General features: G+C 49.3%; 2 protein-coding genes across 2 annotated transcripts in view; one reads left to right on the forward strand and one right to left on the reverse strand.

Moving 5' to 3' along the window:
• Positions 1–25243, reverse strand: part of LOC149348889 (kinesin-like protein KIF19) — a 161260-nt gene that overhangs the window by 103059 nt on the left and 32958 nt on the right. The gene's annotated exons all lie outside the window — the stretch shown is intronic.
• LOC149348890 (neprilysin-1-like) lies at positions 1563–24933 on the forward strand. The gene is made up of 8 exons (XM_089586078.1): positions 1563–1615; positions 9277–9519; positions 10797–10884; positions 11346–11590; positions 13590–13773; positions 18274–18515; positions 21119–21332; positions 24367–24933. The coding sequence occupies exons 1-8, from the start codon at positions 1563–1565 to the stop codon at positions 24931–24933; spliced, it is 1836 nt and encodes a 611-aa protein (XP_089442204.1).

Consider the following 25243-nt stretch of genomic DNA (forward strand, 5'->3'; position numbering starts at 1 on the left):
CCTGGCGGTCTGTTTTTCCCGCAGGTGTTTTGCGGCGTCTTCGAGAGCGTCCCGCGCGTCCAGCATGGTCTGCTTTGCCACGGTCTCGGCGATGCTGAGCTGACTGTTGGCGTGTCCATTAATCCAGCCGGTGCATACGAAGCGGTAGAAGTTCTCGCAAGGTGGAACGGATCGGGTCAGTGATTGCTCGAGGAGTCGCGTGAAGTTGACCTCTTTTCGGCCGCCGTTTTGTTCAGGAGGAGCGTAGAAGAACAAGTACCAGACCAGGACTGTCGCGAGAGCCACAAGGCAGACTAGGCCCAGTGCGACCAGGCAAATCTCGGTGCAGTCGGCGGTCACAAATGCGGTTTGCGTCTCATCCATGGAGCTGTCGCCGCTGCTCGTCACCGCAGCTACTTGGGCCATGACACAGTGTGCTGGGCAGGTGGCAGATCGCCTTCCTAGGAGAAGAAGCCTGTGGTTTTGTCCGCGCAAGAAGTCTCTGCGCGTTTCTTTGTGGCTTTGGAAGTCTTTGGACGATAATTATTACCTGGATGCGAAACGACTTACACATGAACTGTTCATGACGTGCTGAAGCCACAGAGGAAGTCAGACAGTTGAAAGGAATACGTTTTAACGCTGTGCTGCCATGTCTGAAGCAACACTCTTATCTGCGATGCTGCCTTTGCTTAACGTGCTTACGCTATCGATAGCAACACGGCAAAAGCATACCGGACGAAGGCGTTATTGAAGACATGGTCTCGTTGTTCGCATCCGGGTTGCTCACGCAGCCTTGTTCTTAAACGCACGAGGCATGTGTATGACAATGGCGATGACGCTTGCCACGTTAGAAAATGCCCGTGCAGAAGGTGTGAAGAAGACGTTGGACCAGTAAATAAAGGTCCTCGCCAATCCCCCGCCGTGGGTATATGCCATTAATCCTGAGGACATCGTCATCATCATCATCATCACAGATAAGTAGTTCAAGAGTGTGGAAAATACTGCTTTATGTCTTAAGGGGTTTAACGTCCCAAACCAACCCGGGCTATTAGGGACGCCGAAGTGAAGGGCTTCGGAAATTTCGACCACCTGGGGTTCTACCAAAGCAACTCGGGCTACGCGGGACTACCAAAGAAACTCGGGCTATGAGGGACTACCAAAGAAACTCGGGCTATGAGGGACGCCGTAGTGAAGGGCTCCGGAAATTTCGACCACCTGGGGCTCTACCAAATCAACTCGGGCTGTGAGGGACTGCCAAAGCAACTCGGGCTATGAGCGACGCCGTAGTTAAGGGCTCCGGAAATTTTGACCGCCTGGGGTTCGAGGTGGTTGAAATTTCCGGAGCCCTTCACTACGGCGTCCCTCATAGCCCAATGTTGTTTTGGGATGTTAAAACCCCATTACCATAAACCAGTCTTTTCTATACCCTTAGAAAAGACTAAAAAAAAAAGAAGTGACTGTAAACAGTAAACAAAAAGTCATTTTTAATGTATCCGTTCTAGGGGCCCTGCCTGAGTACTCCGTCTGCTCAATCGTGTCTTCCGAGGTCTCAGGACGGCAGGACGAAAAAGAAGAAGGAGAGGATGTCCAAGCGGAAAAACAAATCCCTGCGCCAGGAATCCTCTGCCGACGATAGGTGAGTAACATTGTAAGAACTGGATTAGGAATTCAGCGTCACTTAACAGGAAATGTTGGCAACACAGGACCGTTTGTTGCTTCATGTTTAGACATTGCTTGTAAAAGTAACTTTCAGAGTCTTCTCTGAGGCATATGTAGCCTAGTGTAGTTAAGTTTTAAGTAAACGATATCCATATGAGGGACTTTATTCGGGTTAGGTGACATCGGTGTCATAACCGAAGACTGGATTGGATTAGATTTGAGGCTTTCCCCTTTACAGTGGATGAGCCCAGCCGGTCGGCAGGAAACCTTATGATCATATACGGTAGAAAACCCAGCCGTTCATCATGATGATGATGATGATAGCTGCATTTTTTTTCAACTGTTGCCACAGCATTTGCACCAGCTGGCGTGAGGGAATTTTGCCTATATGGACGTAACCATTTGGGGACATGTTTGTGGACTGGTCAGTGGTCGTACTCGATCAATTGCTATTGCAGTCGTGTGGTCAGTGCTGGCCTATCGTTAGTTCCCCACAGACCACGTGACCGCACCATCTTTTCTTTTTACGTCGTAGCTTGTTTCCAGTTTTTGATTCCATTTCCACAGTGCATCCTTTTCAACGGCGGAAGATGTTTTAAATGAGGTGTAGGCGCTGACGGACAAGATACATTTATTACGTGATGGCTATGAAATACAGTGCGCGTCAAAAGTTCACAGGCCAAAGGGTCTGCTTTTGGGCAGTATATTCCAGCACTTAGCAGCTCATGAAGCTACGAAATTCCTCAGAAATGAGTATGGCACTTCTTCTATTTCCTTTCAAATACCAGAGTATTAGGGTTTCCGGAAATGCCCCAATACATGGCTAAACAAATATCCTGTGCCCTGAAAACTTTTGACACACCCTGCACATAGCATGTATAAGTAATACCCGTGAAAAAAGGGAGGCCTTTAAGGCAATAAAATGAACTGAATACAGCTGGCGCTGCTTGCTACCCTGCGGACAAGACCCAGGAGGTCGCTCAGCGACTCTACAGTCCACATTGGTCCGAAAATAGATGCACTGAGGGAGCACCCATCCCTATTTCATGGAGATGCGATGCAGCACATCTATCGCTTGTCCTTCCTCACCAATCGGGACGGTCGGCACTTTTCATTCACATCGTATTTTCGTATTTTCAGTTCTCGTTCCTGATTACTTAGCGCATGTACTGTTCATGGCCTCACCACGGCCATATCTATTTACACTTCATACCCGCAAAGGAATCGGCTCTGAATAAATACTTCTCGCCACGCCCCGCCTCAAATGCTCACATTGTATGTACGTTCGCCGGTACGCGGCGTAGTGACCCTGTCGTCACGAAAGCCTCCCCGTAACGAAGTTCGATATTCGATCACTGTGTATACGATGGAGAGCGCATTACATATGTTCTGTCACTGGACACGTAGCACGCAAGTTTTGGCATCGTGTTGCCTGAATAGAAGCAACAACCGAAACGGGTCCGACAGAACGGCTGCGGCACTTGCATAATGGAAGCCACGGGGCTGATGCAATACAAGTTACGACCTCCGTGGAAGGGCGCTGCGGGCCGGGCTATGCGGTTATTGAAGCACGAAGTAAACACAGGAGGATAGTTGAATGATATGCCGGCAATGTGTGTATTGCACGCGGAAGACCCGCACGACAGAAAGCTTCTTTTTTCGAGGCCAAACGATGTTAGTTAGTTATATGGGGTTTTATGGCGCATAAGCAACTATGGCTATCATGCACCAAACACAAGATTAGATGATGTTATGTTAAGTGTATAGAGGTTACATTATAATAGGTTTAAAACATTGGCTTTCTTCAGAAACTTACAAACAAGTGAAAACTCGACAAGTGTTTGCTCGCCTAAAAGCAATGCGGGTTGAAATGGAATGTGTTCATTGTAAAATACCGTAAATTTTTTTTTATAAGTTCTTCGAGATGCGAACAAGAAATTAAAATGTGATTTACCGTGAGCTCCTCACCACACATTTCACACACAGGTTTGTCTTTTTTTGTTAATAAGAAGCTATGTGTGATGTGTGTGTGACCTATGCGTAAACGACATAAAATTACTACGATAAAACGCTCTTTATGGCGGCTTGATTTCCATTCTTTTAAAATGGGCTTTACAGTATGCAGCTTGTTGTTTCCTTCATTTTCCCAGGAGGCTTGTCATTTGGCTCTTAGTTTGCTACATACTAACTTCATGTAACCCCTAGGAGGCAAATTCCCATGTTTTATTTCCATGGTTCTGGCTTGTGCAGCACACATGTCGGCTCTCGCATTGTCCCTAATTCCAACGTGACTGGGAACCCAGCAGAATTTTATAACATGTTTTTGTGCTGTGACCTTTACTATATTGTGTATGATGCTCCCTATCAGTGGCTCCGTGGCATTTTTGGAGTTGCCAAACGATGTGCCACGCGAGGTGCCGTGCTGGCGGCTGGGCTGGAGTACACTCTAATAACGAACACACCTATAAGGGTGTAAAAAGGGAGTAAACCGAAGCTGTCCTCCAGCGCACTCCTCTTCATAAAAGGGTGTGTGCTAGAGGAGAGCTTATATATTCCCTCTGTACTCCTTTCTGTGTAGAGAGTAGATCGCTTGGTGAAGAGAACTATAAGCCGGCTGAACGCTATCCTACACAGCCTGCTCTTGTAGTCTACCGGTTGGCAGGTTGGTGTGGTCGACAAAGTCGTATCTCAGCCGTCTTAGGCTCGCGGTGGTAGGGCCTGATACTCCTCAGAGCCCCATACGCAACATACAAAGGTCGTGGGGTCGAATCCCCCTGGCAGCATCTGGCCGTTTTTAGAGCCAAAGCACTACTCCACGGCGTCAAACCCAGCCAAGAGTCCTGTGACGACCCTGACCTTGAGGGTGCAGAAATGAAAAAAAAAAAAACTTTGAGATCACTGCGGCGACCCGCATTGGAGAGATGCGGAAGCAAAACGTCCACATACTACATCGACGTCCGTGGCTGTTCTGACGTCGACATACTATATCGACGTCCATGGATATTTTGACGTCGAAGTGTATTTTTTCGAGTTTTTTGCGTTTAATCAATTGACTAATTGCACGTCATCAACCAAATTTTTCCCACGGCAACATTTCACCACACACAACGTCACAAACATTTCCACACATTCCACACGCGAACAGATCAGCTTCGCCGGCAACTGCGCGAGAGTACCACGCTATCGCCGCAGTCGATTCCGCCTCGTGTTAAACTGAAACTGCAACACATTCTGGCTCTCTGCACGGCACATTGTCGTCTTCATCAGCTTCCATTCAATTATAACCAGTGGTTTAGCCAACCCGGCTAGAAACATGCTTTCGCAGTCTATTCGCTTTAACTAAGTGAAAACCCTACGACATTTTCCCCTCTACCTCTGCACCACCGCTGCATTGACCGCGTACAAGTTAACTGAAATCTATCAATGCTCCTTTGCCGATGAATCACACCGTCGTCGATGGCGTGGCATTTACGAATACACAGAGAGAGAGAGAGAGAGAGATAGAAAGAGAGAGAGAAAGAGAGAGAGAGAAATGGACGGAAAGGCAGGGAGGTTAATCAGGCGATGCCCAGTTGGCTATCCTACAAGTAGGGAGGGGAACAAAGGGGGAAAAAGGAAAAAGAGCGGCAATGAAATGAATTTTTCAAGTGTCCATCGACCACTATGTCAAGGGGACAGAGGGCGCGCAATTAAACCTGAAGATTATAGACGGGAAGATTATATTATCCGAATTCATCACTTTTATGAGTATCGCATCTTGAAGTCATTTCTCTTTTCCACAAAAGAGTTCCAACCTTTTTTCAAACCTGTATCTTCATTGACACGCCAAGAACACAATGTTGCTACCCGTAACACCGACCCTTGGCTCGTTCCTCATTTTCGCACCAATTACAAAATGCAGTCCATAAAACACAATCTACCTGTTATATTAAATCGCCATAAATATATGAATAACTTTTCGCGTAAAAAGCTACACGAATACTTTAGTAAATTGTAATTGCCTTCTTCCTCGCATTTTGTAGTTATATAACTCTGTATAAGTGTCCTTTTTTGTGTGCTTTGTATATATGTATGTACTTTTTATATGTGTATACTCTGTTTAATTTTTGTACTGTACAGTATTTCTCCGTATGTACTGCCTGTCGCTGTTCTGTAAACGTCTCCGGGACTCAGTCAAGGCCCAGTCGGTCCTTTTAGCCCGGAGAACGTTCCAGTGTATAACTGGAGAATAAATTGAATTGAATTGAATACAACCCCGAGTCCTTTAAGAATTTTAGGAGTGCTTTCATCACTTTCCTTTGTGTGGAAGGTTGTGTCACAGACCCAGGAACCTTGAACCCTGTTAGAGGACGCGAGTTCAAGCGGTACAAAATAGCAGTCAGGAAACCACGCCCTCGCTCAAAACGAGGGCAGTCACAGAGGAGGTGCCCGATCGTTTCATCGCAACTGCACTGCTCACACGGTGGAGAGTCTGCTATTGCGATGAGATTGGAATAGGCGTTTTTGAACCCCAACGAAAGTTTTCGGAAACCCTCAAAATTACAAGCACATTTTTGGGCAGTCTAAGCGTGTAGCTTGGTTAAGCTTAAGTTAAGGACAATACAGCGAGCTATGGAAAGAAAAATGATAGGTGTAACGCTGAGAGATCGGAAGCGGGCGGAGTGGGTGAGGGAACAAACGCGGGTTAATGACATCCTAGTCGAAATCAAGAGGAAGAAATGGGCTTATGCAGGGCATGTAAAGCGAAAGCAAGATAACCGCTGGTCCTTAAAGGGTCCCTGAAACGGTGTCCATGTAGGCAAAGAGAAGTCGAAGTATTGATAGACATTGAACGATCCATCATCCTACCGCAAAAATTTTTGATCTACCTTGTGCGGAACCAGAGATAATGGCTATTAAAAATGACCACCAGCCTTTTCCCTCTCAACTCGTACACCGGAGCGAACCATAAAAAAATAAAGATTACAGGCCGGGACCATGCTCCGCCCACAAAACGTCATCGACGAGATCGGTTTGTTTACTTCCGGTTGACGCGCTCTTTCGCTCGATCGCTCGCTCGCTCGCTTTCCCGCTGTCTGCTATGTTCACCTGTGTCTCGCAACCGTCGCTGCGGCTTCTCTCGTACTATAGACCCCGAGCTGAAGGAACGACTTTTGCGGATGAGTGCCGAAATGGGATTTCAGCCTTAAGGCGGGGACACATGTGCGAAAAGTGTGTGTGATTCGCTGCGGCGCGCCGTTGTGAACGACGTCGTAACAACCGATCGCAGCTCGTCGCCTGCGTCCAACCTGCTGGATGTCTACGACAAGCCGCGCGCGGAAAACGCAACGACGGGAAGCGGGAGCCAATACGAGTGCGGAGAGCGGCAGCGTCATGATGCCGTACAGCGCGCTGCTCAGGGCGCTCGGGGCCGAGCCACGCCGGACCGGCCTGCCAGCCTTGATGCCGGCCACCGGCGACTGAAAAACGCGCTAGTATTGTTTGTTCTCGTCCATAGCAAGCCCTTGGATAGATGCATGTCAATAATGCATAATTTCTGACGATCGTTGGCCAATACCGAGTTGCTGGTAAAAGTGATGACTGCGATACAAGCAAATTTCATCCAACAGCCGATTTGGTGCTGCTGCTACTTGGTGCGGTTCGCCTACCGTCTGCTAGCTCCGTTGCTGAAGGCATCGTGGAAATCGAACATATCTTTTATTATGGGACGAGTTCGCAGTAAAGCGATGTGAATAGTAGGCCTTTTATTATAGCGCAGGCAACTTCCGAAGCGCCGTCAGCTGCGGTTTCAATGCGAAACCAGATAGGCCTAGCGACGACTAGGGCAGCCTGGGACCAGCGCGCAGTTCGTCGCGCGGCGTTGCCGAAAGATCTACTTTTGCACAGACATATTTTCGTTGCTCGAATCTAGGAAGCATCCTCGCTGGTATCATGGCTGTTTTGCATTTTCTTGTGCGAACGTGATGTACGCCGATCATGCCGGCCGGCCGGCCAGCCTGGATCCCGTCTGCCGGCGACATAAAAACGAGCTAAAGTGTGTTCTTGACGTAAATAATAAACCCTGGGATAAGAAATGTGAAAAATGTGTCATTTTTGATGATCGCTGGCCAATATTGAGCTGCTGGTAAAGGTAACGACTGTGATACGAGCAAATTTCTTGCCACAACCGTCTCGCAGTTGCCGCTGGCCCGACGTGGGGTCCGACTCGCCTGGCGCCCGCTCGCTTCGCTGCAGAAGGAGTCGCGGAAAGTGACCATACTATTATTTTATTGTGAGATGATGCTGTTGACTGCAAAGCGATGTGTAGAGTAAGCCTTGTATTATAGCTCAGGCGACTTCCGAAGCGCCGGCCGCTGCAGCTTCGATGCCAAAGAGGCAATAGGCCTAGCGACGACCACGGCAGCCAGGCAGCAGCAGAGCTCGTCGCCCTGAGCGCCCGCGAGCGGTGCCGTTGCCGAAAGCTCGCAACATAAGCAGGCGTGCTTTGTCGCTGCTCGAGAAGTATTTCTGATAACAAGGCGATCTTGCCTTGTGATATTTGTACACCATCCCAAGCAGCGCTCAGGCATTGCTGCACGGCGGCGAAGTGCGACACCGGTTGTGAGCGGAGCTTGGGTAGGGCGGCGCAGCGATGCTCACCGCTCCGTGTCTCCCTGCTTGTAGTGGGGCGGCAGTTCGCAAGCGACGATCGGTGCAGCGCGTCGGCCAAGCTTTTAAGGACACGCCGTTCAGAAATCGAGCGCTGAATCCTGACGACGACGACGGCTCGCTCACCTCCATCTTTCGGCAGACAGTGCCGAAGGGCAACATCTTGCCGAACCCTGGCTTTGCAACCAACGACACAGCACGGCCGGTCCATTTTGATTGCGCATGCGACGGAGGTCGCGACAGAAATCAGTAGTGCGGTGACTCCAAATCGCACCTCGATTCTCGATTCGGTTCGACGGCGGCGCCGGCGGAGTGACACAAGCGGCACGAGCAGACGAAAACATTGTAAACCGGAAGTGCAGTACTAATTTCTGACACCGAACACACAATAACTGCGTAAACATGCATATAAACGACAACTCTGCTTGCTGAAATGCGAAATGTTTCCGAAAAGAGTAAGAGTGTGAAGTATCTAGAGCTTCTAGTTTGTTAAATGCGTGATTTCACGTTGGCACCGCGAACCAATCATAGCCCAGCACTTGTGACGTAAAGAGTACAAACTGACGTAATGAGTACGGATTCGGGCGGAAGTTCACCGCCGCTGGTCGCCGCGAGGCTCGGGAGAGGTAGTTTTTGAAAATGTATTGTAAATTATCTACTCGCCTTTGATGTATTGTACGCGGCATGAACCTTCAGTGGCCTACGCTCTACATAATGCAAGTATTTGTTTGCCAACCTCAGACACCCCTTTCAGGGACCCTTTAAGGGTAACGGAGTGGATTCCAAGAGAAGGCAAACGTAGCGGAGGCTGCAGAAAGTCAGGTGGGCGGATGAGATTAAGAAGTTTGCGGTGATACGGTGGCCGCAACTGGCAAAGGACAGGGTTATTTGGAGAGACATGGGAGAGGCCATTGCCCTGCAGTGGGCCTAGTCAGACTGATGATGATGATGATGATGACGTTTTCCCTGCAGCGCGGTTGTGTATTCTAGTGGAGGCAGCAGTGCCAGTGGGACCAGCAACGGTGCCTCCAACGGGCACCACGCACGGAGTTTCAAGCCCTCTCTGGGCTGCTGCTGTGGTACGACCGCGTGCTGCGTCGCGCTGCCCCTGCTCACCGGACTCGTGGCATTTTACGCCGGCAGCGGGAAACCGCCTCCTTCCATGGATGGCCACGACCACGGCCTCACGGTCGACCTCACGGAGCAACCGGCGCTGTCCGCGTCCTTGAACAGGTTAGTTCAGAATAGAAGACAGAGAGAGACTTGAGAATGAAGTTTGGTTCATAGGCTTTAACGTCCCAAAGCGACTCAGGCTATGAGAGACGTCGTAGTGAAGGGCTCCGGAAATTTCGACCACCTGGGGTTCTTAACGCGCACTGACATCGCACAGTACGCGTTCCTCTAGAATTTCGCCTCCATCGAAATTCGATCACCGCGGCCGGTATTGAACCCGCGTCCTTCGGGTCAGCAGCCGAGCACCATAACCATTAGGCCACCGCGGCGGCTTAAGGACAAGAATGAAGTCCTTGGGCACTTGCTCACTAGTCTGGCCTTGAGCAGTGCAAAAACGCAGGCTGTCATAATACGTTTTCCTGCCTTCTTCCTATTCTTAATCAAATCCTTCTCACAGTGTCATTGTGCAATTGGCAACTGGATGTTGTCCGTACGCACTTCCCTTTTAATTTTATTCTTGTAGAACTTTGAATCCTACATGTACACCTTTCCGCCAACATTCCATTATTCCTTCTCAGCCTGTCTCGGAGTGCTTCCTTTTCAGTGTGACCGGGTGCATTGCACATGCACGAGGGGTCCTTAATTGCGCCCGTTCTTTTGTACATTTCACAAGTACAGGCTTGCTCTCTGCACTTGCTTCATAGTGGCTCGTACACAGTGTCCTTCTGTACGCACAGATAGCGGGCCTGCATTTGTGTTATTTTCATTTCGAACGTAATATGTTTCACAGAACCCTACTCAAATGTTTTATATGAGCCGCTCGTATGAAACTATGGGAAAATGGAGTCCATATGATAATAAAAACACATACAGAAATGTATAACTGTCTTTCACATGTCCATAAACTTTCTATATAATTCCCACTTGGATTCCATATAGTGTGCATGGCGTCTTATGGACTATACAGTCGGGGACAAAACTCTATGGTCCACGTGTTCCTCAAACGATGCCGATAGCTGCGCAGTAAGTCGGCAACTGGAGACCGCACTCGTGCACGGGAAAGACAAATTTGTGCTGCTTCATCTCCATAAGTGTAGTCTCTAGCCACCGCCTAATTGCAAAACTATCGGCGTCGTTTGAGGAACACGTGGTCCAGAGACTTTTGTCCCCGACTATACGCAAGTTTCCGTACGCGCTTTTCATACAGTCCATATCGGCTTCATACGCCCTGTATGGACTCTATGTACTCCAAATGAAAATGGATATATGGGACTTGTCGTATGGAAACTTTCATTAGGGTTAACACACATAACAGGCCGTTCATTGCTCCATCACAGGTCGGTGGAGCCGTGTCACAACTTCTACCACTTCGTCTGCGACGGCTGGCTGGCACAGGAGGGCGAGAAGGTGTCCGTCATCGAAGAGGTGCTACACTCTTCATCATCATCATCATCATCATCATCAGCCTGACTACGCCCACTGCAGGGCAAATGCCTCTCCCATGTCTCTCCGTTAACCCTGTCCTTCACCAGTTGCAGCCACCGTATTCCAGCAAATTTCTTAATCTCATCCGCCCACCTAACTTTCTCCCGCCCCCGTGCTATGCTTGCCTTCTTTTGGAATCCACTCCGTTACCCTGAAGGACCAGCGGCTATCTTGCCTTCGCATTACATGCCCTCATCACACGGTACCCCAGCAACGTTCCACTCATGCCGAAATGTCCCTTGAGAACCGTCTCTACAAACGCTACCATTTTTTCTCTCTCTCTCTTTTTGCTCTTTTCATTCTCTTCGCGGTGTGGTTGAAGTGTTCCCTCTAACTGTGGCCGTTACTGCGCCCTTCCTTTCTGTGTATCCCCCATCTTCCTCTGCCACATTTGGACGCAGCTGGCCCTCACTGCTCGACGGAGTGCAGCCACGCTCCTGAGGCACATCCAGGTACCGGCGGTCGGGGCCATCGACGCCGTCCACAAGGCGGCGTTGCTGATGGAAAAGTGCCTCCTGCTGTCGCGGAGGCCTCCAAGGCCGGAAGTGCTGCTACTTTTCATGACCGGCATGGGACTTACTTGGCCTCAACCGACCCCCATGGCCACGCCGGATCTCCTCAACCTCATGATGCGGCTATCGCTCAGGTGAGCAGTGACTGTACTGGCGACACTTTACCCGACTGCCTAAACGGGCCTTACTAAGCAGCTGTTTTTACAGCGATAGTTCATAGCCCTAATTACCGGGATTTGATGTCAGGAACGTCGTTCGCTTCTGGATGGAAAACGCTTCGTTAAAGGCTTCGTTCGCAGGAAAATCCGGTATCGGCGTTATCGGTGTTGTGAGCAAAAAATCTCGAGCATGGCTGGAAGTCGAAAGTTGCGCTATGTGTTGTCCCCGTCTTCCTTGCGTAAGCGCGTACCTTTGAAATTAAAAAAGTGACAACGATAGCGTATACTTTCCTGCCCTCTCCTGAAGCTGAAGAGAGAGAGAGAGAAAACTTTATTTACAGAGGAATTCGGGGCACGCCCCAGGGTCCCCGCACGACCCCACTGCACTCAAGTGTTTATGTTCCTAAGGTCCATAACACTGGCAGCCCACTTCCCACCTTATGTGCACCATGTGAACGCAAATGTTGCCACCCTCCCCTCCAATTTCACGAGCTGGCCGCGTTTCACTTTTTATTTATTGTATTTATACATACTGCAGCGCAATTTGTATGCGCTATGGCAGGAGTGGGAAAAACACAAAACGCAAAAACACAAAAACACAAACATCGCAACGACATTATGAATGGCCAGTCTATGAGCTCGAGAATCTTAGGCTTCTACATTACGAGACAAAATCGCTACTTGCCCCTGAAAAATTTGCTGGCGATTAGTGTTGATGCGTAAAAAATGGCTCACATTTCGTGAGCATTTTGTGTTGACGAACTGAATTCATTCCCACCAATGACATTTCAAGCTTTTTGTTGCCCTGCTGCAATGGTTTAAAGCTACCGCCGTTTATGGTGGCTCGATCCATGCACTTCAGCTGGCCGCGGTGGCTGATTGGTTGAGGCGCTCGGCTACTGAACCGGAGTACCCGGGTTCGAACCCGAGCGCTGCGGCAGTGCTTCGATGGAGGCGAAACGCAAAGGCGGCCGCGTGTTGTGCGATGCCAGTACACGGTAAAGGTCCCCAGGCGGTCGAAATTATTCCGGAGCCCTCCACTACTGCACATTTTTCTCTCTTTCTTCCGTCACTCCCTCCTTTATCCTTTCCATTACGCCGCCGTTCGGGTGTCCGCCGAGTTGTGAGACATTTACTGAACCATTTCTTTTCCTCAAAAATCACTAATTAATGGATGAAGAAGACATTGAAAGAGGGAAGAAAATTTAGAGGCGTTGTTGATGGAAGGTTCTGGAACATTCAGCATGCACTGACATCGCACAGAGCGCGGGAAACTTAGCGTGCGACTTGGGACAGTGATCTAACTGTGATTGAGGGTTATGGGCTATGGGGGTTGAACGTCCCAAAGCGACTCAGGCTATGAGGGGCGCCGTAGTGAAGGGCTCCGGAAATTCCGACCACCTGGGGTTCTTTAAAGTGCACTGACATCACACAGCACACGGGCATCTATAATTCTATCTGCGATTGAGTCGATGTTTTCGGTACCCAGATGTAGAACGAACTATGGTTTTACTATGCTGAAATATATACTACCAAGATGTTTGAACTCTTCTTTTTATAACAATATAAACACACTGTCTTTTCGTGCACTTCGTGAAACTTTTATTGATTAGGTTGTATTAGTAATGAAATGCATATGTCGACGGTTATTTTTTCTTCCCTTGTCATTGTTTAATATATCTACCCCCTACCTCCATTATAGCATAATCTGTTTTGTTTGAGATGTGAATTGTTATTTGTATTCCGCAAGAACTGCTGCTGCTGTCATCGTCGACTTTTTCGGGTGACGAAGCCCGTCAAGCGGCTTTTGCGAACCGCTTTTTTTTCGTCACCCACGCTTTCTGTAAGGCAAAAAGCGAAATAAACATTCATTCATTCATTCATTCATTCATTCATTCATTCATATACGCCTCGCGTTTCTTCGGTAGCCATTCGAAGACCTGCCCTGTTTTTCTCGTTCTGCATTGCGGCGCAGCTGGGAGCTGAGTGCCATCTTCGAGCTGGAACTGCTGCCGACGCCCAAGGCGGCCGGAGGCCGACCCCGCTGGAGGCTATCGCCCAGCGGCCAGCTCTCCTCGTGGCGAGACGAGCGCAAGCGCCTCGGGCCGGAGTACCTCACGCGGATACGCAGACATGTCGAGGAATTCTCCTCCACCGAGGTGACGCGCTCGCTGGTCGACTCCGTGTTCGAGGCCGACGACGAAGTCCTGCGCGTCACCAACGTCTACAAGGCCGGACCGCAGTCTGTGCCCATAACAGAACTGGCCGAGATCGCGCCGGGATTCCAGGCGAGCTTGCAACAACCTTGTTTGGTTTATGGGGTTCAACGTCCCATAGCGACTCAGGCTTTGAAGGACGCCGTAGTGAAGGGCTGCGGATAATTTCGACCACCTGGGGTTCTTTAACGTGCACTGATATCGCAGAGTACACGGGCCTCTAGCATTTCGCCTTCATAGAAATGCGACAGCTGCGACCGGGATCGAACCCGCGTCATTCGGGTCAGCAACCGAACGCCATAGACACTGAGCCACCGCCGCGGCTCGCAACAACCTTGTTACTGAGTCGGTTAATCTCTGGGTGATCGGTGGGTAACGTTCGCAGTATTTCGAGTGGTTCGACTTTGAGAATAACGATAGAAACGGTAACACCGAGACGTGCCAAGAACGAATTATGGGCGATAGAAAAATCGGTTACGCTCGGCGTCAAGTCATTGAAGACTTGATGCGCATCACGATGCCTCGCATTTACAAGTGAACTTGTTCTACATGAGACACTGGCGCGAGCCTGACCATATATCACCTTTTATGGGAATGTGCTGGACTACAACGAATCCGTGCCCAGCACATTACCCTGGACATCCGCTGCCTACAGCATTGAAATACGCACCCTGAACTCTGCTGGTGCCAAAGATATGCGGCCTTTGGGCCCGCTACCGGCGTCGACCGCCAAATGTGACCCCCATCCCAGCTCCCTCTCCCAATAAGTAGGCCAATGAGCCGTCGTACTTAAAATAAAGGGTTTCAATAAATTGATTTCACAAAGATAAGTTAAATAGTAGTCTAGAAGTCGACATTGCTGAAGTATTCATTTGGAGCCTCTTCTTTGGAGCATGTTTACACATGCACTCAGCATCAAATGAAACGCGAAGGTAATGAAAGCAAAGCTAAAAGATTTCGTCTGTGTGAGAGTGAATACTAATAAACTTGATTTCACTTCGATGACGCTTAGACCATTTCATGAAAGTGTTAATGACCATAGCCTGTATTTCTTCTGCACCTCCTTTCGCATTTGGCCTCAATGGAAACGCGGCTGCCGCGGTTGGGATCAAACTAGCGTACGCGTGCTCAGTGGAGTAGTTGAGGTGTCCATCGAGAAATGATTCATTTACTGCGCCTTTCATTTCCTCAAAACCAATTTGCAATTTTTTTTCTTTGCATCGCAGACGCAGTTGTGGCTGCGCGCCATGAACGAGGTGACGCGCGGATACTTCGACGTTCGCGGAAGTGACGTCATCGCCGTTTCCAACGCTCGCTTCCTGGTGGCACTGCAGCGCCTCCTGGGGGAGATGAACGCGCGCAAGCCGAACGTGCTTCCGCTGTACCTCAGTTGGCACGTGCTGCGCAACCTCGCGTGGACGGTGGCTCCTGACGCGCGGGAACTGCAGCTGGACAGCGAACCGGAGCGACAGGACCGCTGCTTCCGCACGGTACGAACACACCGCATCCGGATACCACTCGGGAACGAAGAGGGAAACGCCCCTCAACGAAGGCTCCGCAACCACTGCCCAAGCGACACAGGAAATCGGCCCAATATTGGAATTGTATTGGAAAATGCCGGTCCTACAAAGGACCAGAGTGAAACCATCCTTTTGCAATACTGGGCCCATTACCTTCGCTGCTTTGGTGGCGTTAGAGCCACCGGGCGGGGCAGGTACAAAGTGGTTGGCGATTGTCCGCGAGGTCATGACAATTTACCAGTCACCCGAAACACACACAGTAAACGGCTATAATTCACTGTCAAGGTACAAAGATATGAAGCCCCTTACCAATAGAGGTGAAAACCGCCAATAACTTTGTGTTTTCCATAAAAGAGTTGTATCTTTCATTTATTAGTTAGGTACGTTGCACTGAATCCATGTTGCTATTGTTTTTGTATGTTGTGTTATTCTTGCATCGATGCATATTTCCTGTCATTCTGATTGATTTGAAACCAGTGCGGGATTGTTCAACTCTGTCTTGATCGCTGCTACACATATGCATGTATACCATATGGGCGTAAACTAGCTTCGGCCATGGGCCCAGTAGTTGTTCGCTTATGCTGTTGTACAAATTATAAAGCATGTAAGAAGAAGAAAAGGACGACTCCGCAGTGGCGCACTTCGTCTTCATCGCTGGTGGTTCGGGCGCGAGTCTCGTGCTGGAGCTGCTTCCTTCGGCTGGTTCTGCCGTCCTGCTACGACCCGACCGCTGCGTGCGTTGGTCGCCCATTTCTCCGTCCGGGGCGGTCTCCTTTACCGCCGAAACTATAATCCTGACGGCAGAAAATGGTTACTGGTTATCCCACGCCATCTCCGCTCCGACGTTTGTGCCCATCATCACACTGACCCGCAAAGTGCTCACTCTGGTGTCCTCAAAACATATCACCGGCTTCGTCAGCGCTACTACTGGCGGGGAATGTACAATTTTGTCCGCCGCTACATTCGATCGTGCGATGCCTGTCAGCAAAGCAAGGATTCACCTTGTCGCTCGGCCGGTCCTCTGCAACCTTTACCATGCCCCGCTCGTCCCTTTGAACGCATCGGCATCGACCTTTATGACCCACTTCCCTGCACTCCGACCGGTAACCGATGGGTAATCGTCGCCGTCGATCACCTGACCCGTTATGTCGAGACAGCCGCCCTTCCCACGGCGACGGCTCCTGACGTCGCTTCTTTTATTCTACACAACTTCGTCCTCCGTCACGGCGCACCTCGGGAGCTCCTCAGTGACAGGGGCCGTGTATTTTTGCCAGAGGTAGTTCAAGAGCTCCTCTCAGCATGTCAAACCGTACACCGTGCGACTACTGCCTACCACCCGCAAACAAACGGCCTCACGGAGCGATTCAATCGCACTCTGGGCGGCATGCTCGCAATGTACGTTGCGTCAGACCATTCAAACTGGGATCAGGTACTTCCGTTTGTCACCTTTGCGTATAATACTGCCCATCAAGCTACGACAGGTTTCTCCCCTTTCTTCCTCTTATACGGCCGTGAACCATCCTGTACCATCGACACCATCTTACCCTACCGGCCCGATCCTTCTGAATACACGACTATCTCCGACATTGCCCGCAAGGCTGAAGAGTGCCGTCAGCTGGCCCGCACCTTTACTTCCGACACCCAAGGATACCGCAAAGACGTGCACGACAATGCCAGGCCTGCTCTGACGTTCTCCACTGACTCTTTCGTTTGGCTTTGGGTTCCTGCCGACAGCAAGTTCTCCATCAGGTACCATGGCCCTTATCGCGTCATTCAACGCACGTCTCCTGTCAACTACCTCATTGAGCCAGTTACACCTTCCACGGACCACCGCCGTCGCGGTTGCGAGGTCGTCCACCTTAGCCGCCTAAAACCGTACTACAACCCGCCTGTCGTCTCGTCGCCGTAAGTCGCCAGGATGGCTATTCCTTCTCGCCGGGGCCATTGTAAGAAGAAGAAGAGGACGACTCCGCAGTGGCGCACTTCGTCTTCATCGCTGGTGGTTCGGGCGCGAGTCTCGTGCTGGAGCTGCTTCCTTCGGCTGGTTCTGCCGTCCTGCTACGACCCGACCGCTGCGTGCGTTGGTCGCCGTGACCCACTAATGAATCCACTGTTCAAGCCTAATGTCTAAGACGGTCATTGGCTGGACAGCCGCTGCTGGTGAACGGCGCGAATAAGTAGCGTCCTGGAGTAGGGGTGCCCCGGCGACCCAGCAAAGCAAAGCCATGAGCCAACTAGCCTAAACACATGCTTTCGCACGTCTACTCGGTTTAACTACGTTAAAACGCTGCCCCTTTTGAAGCGGTAGCTTCACTACTAGAGGTCCCGGGTTGAGATCGCCGTGCGTTGCCGATTACCTTCAGGGCTCAGCCAAGGTCAAACCTTCAGTTTATAATTTTGGAGAACTGGTGGATGGTCAGGTGGATTGGTCTGACCATTGGTCAGACCAATGGTCAAGCAATTGGACAGGTCAAGGGTAAAGGTCCGGGTCATTGCAAGGTCAAGTCTAGGTCAAGCCGGGGACGTCAAGGTCACGTCAATGTCAACAAAATTTGGTCACGTGATTGACTCTGGGCTCACTGAGGAGCCTAAACGCGGCGTTTACATGATAGGGCGTGACATCACGCCATCTTTAACCGAGTACACGACGGAAGAAGCGCCGGCGCGCCTAGGAAAAAATTTAACAGTGCTTTAGCTTTCCGTAAATCCAGTGAGAAGCGGTGCCTTCACGATGGTTTAGTTCGGAAAACACCGAAGAAACGCTCAACGAATAGCGCGACAAGACTTTGCCAGGATAAACCTTCGTAAAGCTACCCTTTCTCACTCGGTTTAACCAAAGCTAAAGCACCGTTAATTTTTTTTCTCCCTCGACTGGTGATGATTTTGACCAGGTGAGTGACCCTCCGAATGCCACTCCTACCAGGTGCACGATCTTATGCCCCTGGCGGCGGGGAAGCCGTTCGCCGACTCGGCCAACTGGGATGTGGCCACCATCGAGGAGCTCTTCGAGGCAGCCAAACAAGAGTACCTCAGCCGCATCCAGCGTTGCCCGTGGATGGACGAGGCGTCGCGTCGCTCCGCCCAGGACAAGATCCGATCTGTGCGCGGGGTCTTCCCGGCGCCGGCACTGGTGTGGAACGACAGCGCGCTGCAGCGGGTCTACGAGTGAGTGGCCTTTGCGAAAACAGCTCTCTGGGTTTGCTTGCTTCTCATCAGTTCGGGAAAGGGCGGAAACTCAAGTGAGAAAAGTCAGAAACACAAGCCCTGCATCACCGGAGCCACAAGTGCAAAGTAAATGTCAGGCAGGTGATGGTGATTGAAAAAGGCAGGATAAAAAAAAATTGCTGACGATTATGTTACTTCCTAATGCGAAATTTGAGCGCAGCACATCAGCTGTTTCACCTTTTGATTAGATTGAGGCAAAGAATTCGAGCAAGCCATGTATGTACAATTACAGGCAACTTATTTCTCCACATTTTCCTTCTTCTAGAAGTACTCGACTAACAGTTCTTGATCGCCATGAAGGAAGCTTTGGGGTCGGAGAAATATACGGATATATGCTCGACTTGCTGCACCAATGCCTGGTTCTCAAAGACGAGGTCTGTGCAAGTATTTCGCGAGGTTGTCACAGCCGTGGGAGGCGTTACGAGCGAGAGAAATGGGATGTTCTCCCGCATAAGTAGTAAGAAATTCCTGTTTGTCTTTATATGTACAATAAAGTCCCTCAAAAACCTTCCTCCTTTCCTTCCTTTCCTCAAAAACCAATTTACCGTCGAGCAAGGAGTACAGCCGAATGAGCGATGGCGTTCTGTGGACTCCCTGGCAGCGTTGCAAGACGCTGTCGCGTTCCACTCTTAGAGGCGAAGCTTAACATCGAACCACACATCAGTGACACAAGCAGCAACACTGCGCTTAAGGCTTTCGCCTCACCGCACTTCAGGTCAATAAAGTGCCCCCCTGAATTTTTTTTTTCTCACTGTGGGGTTTATGTGTCCACCATAAAGAGCAAAACGCTTAGGCAGAGTAGGAGAATCGAGCTTTAGCAATATAGAACGTATATTGCGTAATGACGCAATCTTCGCTATATCCGGTACAACTTTTTTGTTATATCCGGATATCTTTTTTTTTATTCCAACGTATACAGCGCCAGAAGGCAAATCGTTCCACACAACTTAGAATGTCCTACGTTAATTAGTTCGGCCGTTATGGACGTTTGAACTTTCAAGAACTGACGGTTTGGAGAGCCAAAGGTCGTCGGTGCGAATCCCTATGATAAACTACGCTTTGATTCGACTAGTAATGTTATGCTCCGTAACGCGCTGAATCGAAACCGATCCGAAGTCCCTAGCCAAGGTCCTAACATGCATGACAGGCCACGAAACTGGTTTGACGTCGTACAGATCCATTAACTTTTCTATCTTATTTTTTTAGCTCCATTATGCGACGAAGGTGTAATGCACAAAAGGTGCTCCATACAAGACCAGACAATCCCTTTAACGTTCCCTTTTCCTTTGATGGAGCGTCGCGTGCGGCTGAAAAACGATAGAGAGGAAAAAGGAAGCATACCCAAAGAAAAAAATATCGATTAGGTTTATTTTTAAACGTGACAGCAGGCTGGCTTCGAAAGGTACTGAACGCATTCGGTAACGACGGAGAGCTTATCTTCAATACACCATAGCTGCGAAGATTTGAGTAGACAGACGTATTGACCGCTTTCAAGTCAAGATGCATCGCTAGACACGCGATCATTTCATCTGACGGGCGAAAACCAACCATGCTGGTCCTTTACCACTTTACAGCAGTCTCTAGTAGGACAACGCAGCGAGCTTTGGAGAACAGAATGGCAAGGAGGAGACCGGAGTGAGTTGGAAAACGGGAGGTAATCATATCGTATAAGTGAACTCAATAAAAGCAAATAGGCACTGGAAGGTCATATAATTCGAAGCCAAACAACCCGAAATAACCGATGATTAGTTTGGGCAACAAAGCATATTTAAAGAGATGATAAACGTAGCAGAGGGCTGCAGAGAGGTACTTGGACAGGTGCCGAATTACGGAACGATCAAATCACAAACCCATCACAAACGAATCAATTAGCCCCACTCCTATTTGTCGATATGTGCGCCAGTCCATGCCGACCAATAGGAGCGGGGCTTTCTGACAGTTTTGTGACTGTTTTCGGCCCCTGATATTCAGTTCAATTCCTTTTGCCATCACGGTAGAAATGATGGCGGCGGCCCGGGGTAAAAGCTGTCGTTTGGCAGCTTGACAATACCACGGGCCGCCACTTTGGCAGCAATGCTGTAGTCTGGCATGTGGGCATAAATACAAATTACATCACATGTACAGGGTGGGTCAAAAGTTACCAGGTCATAGGGTCTGCTTTCGAGCGCTATAGTCGGGCAGTTACGACACCCCCGAAGCCCAAAATCTCTACAAAGGATAGGAGAAGAATCATTCTAACCTCTGAGAATCTTGATACCTTTATCGATATCATGTGTGGCAGCTAGGATATGTCGCTGAAAAGCAGAACCTATGGCCTGGGAACTTTTGACAAACCCTGTACATCTCAACACAAGGAAAGAAAAAAGCAAAAAAAAAAGCAACACAGAGAATAAGTTTGTGAGGATAACATGTACGCCAGTGCCTTCTGGCTCCACTTATATCTACTTGTGAACATTACTGAGACCGAAGACACGAACCTTGGACCCAAGCTTAACCTCAGGAATCGTCATTAGTCTGTGTGGTTGGCTTCCCGTTGGCCGCAGCTGTATGCCTCAAGACCGCGAAGCATTCTTCCTGCCGTCCGTGTTGGAGGCCAAGCGCTGTAAGCACAAGCTCACCCTGAGCATAGCCGCTACCGGGGTGACCTCGTCGGACACCATCACGTGGACGTCTCCCGCCGTGTATCTGGTGCGCTACCTGGACGCCTACAACAGCGCCGTGGTCATGGGCTCCGTGCTACACCCTCCCATATTTCAGGTGAGCAGAAGTCTTGACTGTGGACTTAAGAGAGGGCAGAAATAAAGGCTTAAAGACATGAAAAAAGGCCGCCACCGTCTGGGAGACGTTGAATTAACGTGCGTTAGCTGTTTGGTTTACTAGACTTCACCATATTGGACCGCGACGTCATCACTGGCACGCGGCAGGTGGTTGTTTCTATAATGCTATTGTGGATGGCGCTACAAGTCTCAATGCGAGATGTGTTGTTTTCTAGTTGCTGCCACAGATGGCGCTATGATCTCAGGGTGGTAGCAGACCCCACGAAATCTCGAAACGTGATGAGTAAGAGCTAACGTTCTTAAAACTGCTACTGCGTGCAAAAGGAAAGTCGCGTTTACAAGCTGGAAGCAGCACCCCTACTGTTTCGTCTTAGAAACACTGTGCGTTGTAGGCTTTTATCACCTCTCAAAACATGATAGACTGCAGTCCTCTGGTTGCCCGTATGCAGGTGTCACTTGAGCAGAAATCTGACTGTGGACTTAGAGCTTACTCGCCGCGGTGGCTCAGTGGTTAGGGCGCTCGTCTACGGAGCCGGAGTACCCTGGTTCGAACCCGACCGCGGCGGCCGCGTTTCGATGGAGGCGAAATGCAAGAGGCGCCCGTGTGCTGTGCGATGTCAGTGCACGTTAAAGATCCCCAGGTGGTCGAAATTATCCCGGATACCTTCACTACGGCACTTTACCTATTCCTTCACTCCCTCCTGTACCCCTTCCCTAACGGCGCGGTTCAGGTGCCCATCGAGACATGTGAGACAGTTACTGCGTCATTTCCTTCACTCAAAACCATTCTTACTTAGAGTTGCTGCAAGAGCACGGAATGTGCTGGTGTACTACAGCGTGCAATACTCAGTGCTTCAAGTTTGCTTCCGTCTCCTTAAAGCGACAGAGTCAAGGCTCAAGTTAAGCGGAAAGCACAACGTACTTAGTCCGTCGGCGTTGTGTTGGGAAACTCCAGATTGGTCGAGAAGGTAGCTACATCACACGTGGTTCGGAGGAGTTGAAAGGTGATTTTAAAACAGAAAACTGGTGATTAGAATGTCGCAACATGACCCTTACGTCATTACGAAATGTAAGTATACAAAGTAAATGAATTGCGCTCCAAAGAAAATTGATTGTAATTATCAAAGGGAAGAAACAACACAAAAAACTAAAAACCATGAAATGCAACAATCGTCAGGTAAAATTCATCTCCCTATCGCAAAGGAAAACAGATGGTTTGCTGACGCAATTCAGTTGATCCCCTGCGATGTGAAAAGCCTCGACAACTTCTCGTGTCGTCTGATCACTGTGGGTGTATAGTACACTCGTTTGATTGAATAATGTGGTTCATTTTTTCTTTTTCTTTTTCATGACTTTACATTCTAGACAATGTTTGACCAAATGTGAAAGGTCATCACCAATGTTTAAGTTGTTCCTGTGCTCTTGTAGGCGCTTGTTAAGGCAACGCCCGGTCTGACCAATGTAACGCGCGTTGCCTTAACAAGCGCCTACAAGAGCACAGGAACAACTTAAACATTGGTGATGACCTTTCACATTTGGTCAAACATTGTCTAGAATGTAAAGTAATGAAAAAGAAAAAGAAAAAATGAACCGCATTATTCAATCAAACACGTGTACTATACACCCACAGTGATCAGACGACACGAGAAGTTCAAATTCAAATTCTTTATTTCTGCCTTGTAAAGATACAGACAGCGGAGGCGCAGAAAAAGCTGTGAGAGACAGCTTGACTAAGCCGCAGCCCCCTTTCGCTTGGCAGCAGCTTGACAGCAAGGCTTTTAATACAAAAGGCAGTTGCAAAGCGTGATAACAAGTATACAATAATGAGCAGGTACAAGAGAAAGCGAAAGAACATTATACAATACTGACACAATATTCACATTGGGTAGACTCAGGTAATGGCAGCAAAGAAAAAAAAAGAGAAAGAAAAAAACACACAAAACAAAAATTCTACATGCTAGCATACAAAGCACGCAAAGACCTGTTTGACGAACTGAAAAGGTCAAAATTATTATATATATACGCGTTTAGCAGGGACGGAAGAGTGAACTGCAGGCGTTCTCTACCCGAGTTTAACCGTGGGGTCGGGACTATCCATGTCTCCGCATACCTTGTTGTGTAGCTTGCATCTCGGGTATGTAGTTCGGCAAGTTTACGTATGTGGTTTACATTTCTACGTGTTTCGAGTTTAAACCGGTCGAGGCTTTTCACATCGAGGCTTTCACATCGAGTTTTCGAGGCTTTTCACATCGCAGGGGATCAACTGAATTGCGTCAGCAAAACATCTGTTTTCCTTTGCGATAGGGAGATGAATTTTAACCTGACGATTGTTGCGTTTCATGGTTTTTAGTTTTTTGTGTTGTTTCTTCCCTTTGATTGTTTCTTCATATAAGAAGGTTTCAGTGATTGTAATTAGTCGGGAATAAAACCCCTGGCCCTTGGGTTACCAGTCGACACACTACCGCTAGACCACGCAGGCACTTTCGCACGGATGGTTTAAAGCGAGATTTTATATGTATATCGTGTGGTCTTTTACGTAATGATTGTGACTGCGGAAGAGGAAACACTGTGTCTGTGCGGGCGAGGAGAGCCAACGACGGGACCCATTACGCCATCACGTCATACCCCTAATGGTCGAGCTTAAGTGTCCCCGAAATTTTTGCATTTGTAATATTTTTTTTCTCCGCATTACAGCTGAATTGCTCTTCCCGCACATGCATTTATCCCTGATTATGTCGGCTGACTTGAGCAGATGCGTATGAAAAGTAACTGAAATTCTACCACCACCTGCGATGAAAAATGGTAGCGACTCTCATAGTGCCCACGTTCCTTTTTTCCAAAGACCCTCATCCGAAGTGTGCGCCGAGAATAAACCGAACATGGGGCTCTCGTTTACTTGTACAGTATCTTCCCTGGTCAGTAAGCGAAATCCAGATCACGTCCCTCAGTCAAGCTGCTCTACCTGCGTACCAGCGCGTTGACAGCACTAGTAACGGCACTTCCTACAACCGCAGGCGACGGGAGTCCACAGGGAGGTCTTCAACTACGCCGGCTTGACATTCCTTTTCGCCCGCCTCCTGTTCGGCGCCATCGACCAGAAGGGCAGCCTCCGTGACGGCACCGGATCTCTGAGGCCCTGGTGGAGCAACTTCACCCAGGACGCCTTCGCGACCGCCGTCCGCTGCCTCGAAGACCTGTACCAGTTCGACGCGTGGTTCATCGGGGACGAGATCGGCGACGCCGTGGCCATGTCAGTCTCGTTCGCCGCCTACAAGCGCCACCTGGAGGAGTTCTCCGCCAGGAACCGAGAAGGGCCGTGGGCCTGGCTGGTCTGGGCGATATCCTGGCCCCGCTGGCTGAGGCGCCGGAGCTACAGCGAGTTCACGGACCACCAGGCGTTCTTCATGAACCGTTGCTTCTGTTTCTGTTCGCGGAAGCCTTCCAGCCTATACTCCGCCGGCTGGACTTCGCCCGAACAGAAGTGCAATCTGCCACTGAGGAACAGTCCGGACTTTTGGCGGGCGTTCGGCTGCAGGCGCGGAGATGCGATGAGAGCCAAAAAGTCGTGCCAACTCATTTGATTTGAACGGACGCCAGCGTGTGTGTATCAGCTGAAAAGTGACCTATTTGCTGCGAAGTGACATACTTGTTGACAACGCGCATATGTTATTTGAACGTTGCATCTTTCCCCATTTCCCCCCACAATAGCCTCGTGCCTTCCTCTCAAAATAAACGACCTTCAATCAATCAATCAATCAATCAATCAATCAATCAATCAATCAATCAATCAATCAATCAATCAATCAATCAATCAAACTTGAACATGTATGTAATTTCAAGATAGCCGCGTATATGGACATGTGGGAACTCGATCAGATTAAGTGTTTGAGA

Source organism: Amblyomma mixtum, chromosome 4 (genome assembly GCF_055824585.1).
Source record: "Amblyomma mixtum isolate Tamu chromosome 4, ASM5582458v1, whole genome shotgun sequence".
NCBI lineage: Eukaryota > Metazoa > Arthropoda > Arachnida > Ixodida > Ixodidae > Amblyomma > Amblyomma mixtum.

Bases quoted from the DNA above. Each gene is read 5' to 3' on its own strand.
- LOC149348890 (XM_089586078.1), top strand. From the start codon at position 1,563: ATGTCCAAGCGGAAAAACAAATCCCTGCGCCAGGAATCCTCTGCCGAC. The intron at 13,774-18,273 runs GTGACGCGCTCG...CACTCCTACCAG, and splicing joins AGGAATTCTCCTCCACCGAG to GTGCACGATCTTATGCCCCT. The intron at 21,333-24,366 runs GTGAGCAGAAGT...CTACAACCGCAG, and splicing joins TACACCCTCCCATATTTCAG to GCGACGGGAGTCCACAGGGA.